Source organism: Rosa rugosa, chromosome 3 (genome assembly GCF_958449725.1).
Source record: "Rosa rugosa chromosome 3, drRosRugo1.1, whole genome shotgun sequence".
Taxonomy (NCBI): domain Eukaryota; kingdom Viridiplantae; phylum Streptophyta; class Magnoliopsida; order Rosales; family Rosaceae; genus Rosa; species Rosa rugosa.
This window is the reverse complement of record NC_084822.1, coordinates 20,006,257-20,009,725: the sequence shown is the minus strand read 5'-3', so window position 1 is coordinate 20,009,725 and position 3,469 is coordinate 20,006,257. Positions and strand designations below refer to the sequence as shown.

At 38.7% G+C, this 3,469-nt stretch overlaps 1 protein-coding gene and 1 pseudogene across 1 annotated transcript; both read right to left on the bottom strand.

Moving 5' to 3' along the window:
* Positions 1–471: 471 nt before the first annotated feature.
* Positions 472–2,785, bottom strand: LOC133740028 (TMV resistance protein N-like; annotated as a pseudogene).
* LOC133737397 (disease resistance protein RPV1-like) lies at positions 2,712–3,469 on the bottom strand. Its single transcript, XM_062164959.1, has 3 exons — positions 3,352–3,469; positions 2,957–3,299; positions 2,712–2,817 (listed from the first exon to the last, which is right to left on the bottom strand). Exons 1-3 carry the CDS (start codon positions 3,467–3,469, stop codon positions 2,712–2,714), a joined length of 567 nt encoding a protein of 188 aa, XP_062020943.1.

The following is a 3,469-nucleotide window of genomic DNA, read 5'->3' as shown; positions in this document are numbered from 1 at the left end:
GAGTCGCCGGAATGAGACAAATTGATATAAAATTGAAGATGATAGGAGTTTTCGACAAACCTGGTCAACTGTGGTCAACGACAGCAAAGGAAAAAGAGAAGAAAAAAAAGAAAAGAAAAAAAAAAGGGTTAATTAAATGTGGCAGTGCATCAATTAATTAACCAATTGGTTAATTATGCTTATGAAATCCAAAGCACAGCACGTGCTCTTTACCTTTGTGACATCACTCACATGACCTTATCTCTCTCATTCACTCTCTCTTCCTTCACGCATAGCAGCCACCCATCAATCAACCACAATTCTCTCTCTCTTCTTTACGAATCCGAGCCACATACCACACTGACCATATTTTATTCTTCAATCCCAGCCATCCATTCATCAGCCCTTTCCTCCTCAGCAACCCACATATATATTCAATTAACCCTTGAGCAGGAAGAGAACAGAGAGCGCCGCGCACCACACACAAAACAGAGGCAGCCCTTTGGGCTGCTCTCTTCCCCATCTTCTCCTCCATTTTTCCTCTTTTCTTTAGTTTTATTTTAGGGATTTCAAGGATTTACTCACACAAAGCTTCAAGGATCTATCAAAGGGCTCAACCTCTACAAGATTCAAGATTTGGGTAATTGTGGGAGTTATAATTCAAGAGTAGTCATGTTGGCTTTCTAGCTAATTGTGGCTATCATTGTTTTCTCCTACACTTCTCTTTTCTTTTCTCTTTGGATGAAGGCAAAGCTTTGATGCCAGTGTCGCACAGACGCAAGGATGTCATGTATTTCATCTCTCCCACAATTTCAGGAAAACTCTCCAGCATTCTGCAATGGTCAAGATTAATGTATTGGAGGGATCTCCAGTTGACTTCGCCAGGTAGCATCCGAAGTTTAGAGCATCCTTGAAGATAGAGGTGAACAAGCTTTTTGAGGGATCCAACCGAAGGGTGAACCTCCTCTAACCTTTCACACCAACTTAGATCCAGTCTAACAAGCTTTTTGAGGGATCCAACCGAAGGGTGAACCTCCTCTAACCTTTTACACCCACTTAGATCCAGAAACTCTAAGTTTGGGCTTCCAGACAGGTCTGGGCTTGATGCTAGGAATTCACATCTCTTCAAATTTAAGGATTTCAGATTTTCCATACTCTGTCATAGAAAAAATCAAATGGAAAATTGGTAAGGTGTAAAGATTTTAATAAACTAAACTCCTGAAAATTCATAAATACCTTAAATCCTTCTCCAAAACGTGAGATGCGGCTGCAAGGCATACTAAGTCGAACTAGATTCTTCGTATTAAAATTGGAGGGCAAAGATTTCAGTGGACAGTCAGGCCAATCAAGTAACCGCAACTGATTCGGATAATAATCAACCTTTCCACAAATCTGTCCATTGACGTTTATAAAAATTTTAAGATTTCTCATCTTTTTGAAGCATTTAGGACTCAAGCGTATCTCATCTTCTTTGGGCATCTTTACCATCATGCCTTCAATTTTGCTTGTTCCCTAGTATGGAAAAGGTAATTGTATTAGCAAAACAAGTACTCAAATAATAAATTGCAACTGTTTGATTTTTAATCTCTTTAACAATTGAAAAGAAAATCCTAGTACATATTATCCAAATATTGGTTGTCAAATTAAAATAAACAACACACATAGAGAATCACTCTGACCTGATTCCATGTGTCTATATATATAAATCTGAGCATATGAGAACTACTTACCGTGTTTTCTGTTAGAACCTCTTGCACATCCTTGTGACGCCACAATCTGCTTCGCTCACCGGGCTCTGTAGACTCTTGCAAAACTTTATCTTTTCCCATCCCTTCCAGCAAATCATGCATGCAAATCTGACCATCTCCACCAACATATATGAGAGCCTTTTCTTCGAGAACTTTAATACTATGCTCAGGGTTGATGCGGTCACAACCTTCAAGTATTTGTATCATTTCATTTCTCTTCCAACATTTGAAAAAACATGCAATGTCAAGGAAAACGTTTTGCACTGTATCTTGCAGTCCATCATAACTGATTATGAGAATATCTTGAATGCGCCTAGGAGGATTCTTTTTAAAACCATCTAATATCTTGAATGCGCCATTTATGTATAGAGGTATCACATAGATATGAACCTAAAACTTCCAGTGCAAGTGGAATGCCTTGAGCATATTTAACAACAGTAGTAACTGACAATTTCTCATTATCATCTAAATTCTTATTATCCTTGAATGCATTTGAACTGAAGAGCTCAAGAGCTTCATGATGACCTAGTTCATGAACCTTGTATATTGGTTTCACTTTATGAGCAATCAACAAATGCTTATCTCTTGTTGTTATGATAACTCTGCTGCCGTGACCAAACCAATCAGTTCTCCCAGCTAATTTCTATAATTGGTCCAAATTATCCACATCGTCAACAATTAAGAGAATCATTTTATGTCTCAACTTCTCACGCAACAAAGTGATTCCTTCATGAATGTTGTTTATTTTCAATTCTTTTTGCCCCACAATGCTGGAGAGAAGAATATTTTGTAGGTTGACTAAACCTCCATGTTGCTCTGACCTTCTCTAACATTTGCCAAAAAGCAGCTACCATCAAACTTATGGGCAATTGTATTGTGAACAGCTTTAGCAATTGTTGTCTTCCCTATTCCGCCAATTCCCCATATTCCTACCATGCGTACATCACTTCCGCCAACATCTAACATTTTAAGTATACGTCCTACCTAAGAGTCTAGCCCAACTTGGCACTTTGGCATATCCAAACAGATAGGTTCTTTTACTTGTGCGGTAATCTCTTCAACAATTTTATCAATAAATGCATATTCATACCTGCCGTGTTAAAATCAAATGAAACATTTAATAAAATAAACCTTGCTACTTCAGAAAAGAACAGTATTGTATATATAATAATCACACACCAATAGAACAACATAAAACTTTTACTAGATTAAGTGCATGCATAATATACCCGGTGCCCGAGAAACGCAACCCAGATAAATTTGCTGCTTCTGAAAGAGATGCTCTCCATCTTAACACCTTGTCCATGTCATCCTTGAATCTGCGTTCGTGCTCTCCAACTGCCTCACCAAATTTGCCTGTTTGGTGTCTTACGTCCGATGGATCCACTTTGTAAAAGATTGGCCGAACCATTTGGTTCTTTGATCTTCTACATTCAAGGATATGTTCTAGTTCATCCAAACACCACTTTGAGGATGCATAGTTTTCGGAGAAGACGATGAGGGAGAGCTTTGATCCTTCAATGGCTCGGAGAAGTGTTTCTGATATTTCCTCTCCTCTTGGAAGCTGATCATCTATATATGAAGGTTTTGATCCCCCTTTCAACCAAAGACCTGTGCAAATAACCTGTGAAACCGTAGCGAGTATCCTCGCCCCTGAAACTCAGAAACACATCGTGTGTGTATGAACGGGTGGAAAAAGGAACAGAAGAGAATGAGGAAGAAGCTCTCAATTGGATGGCCAT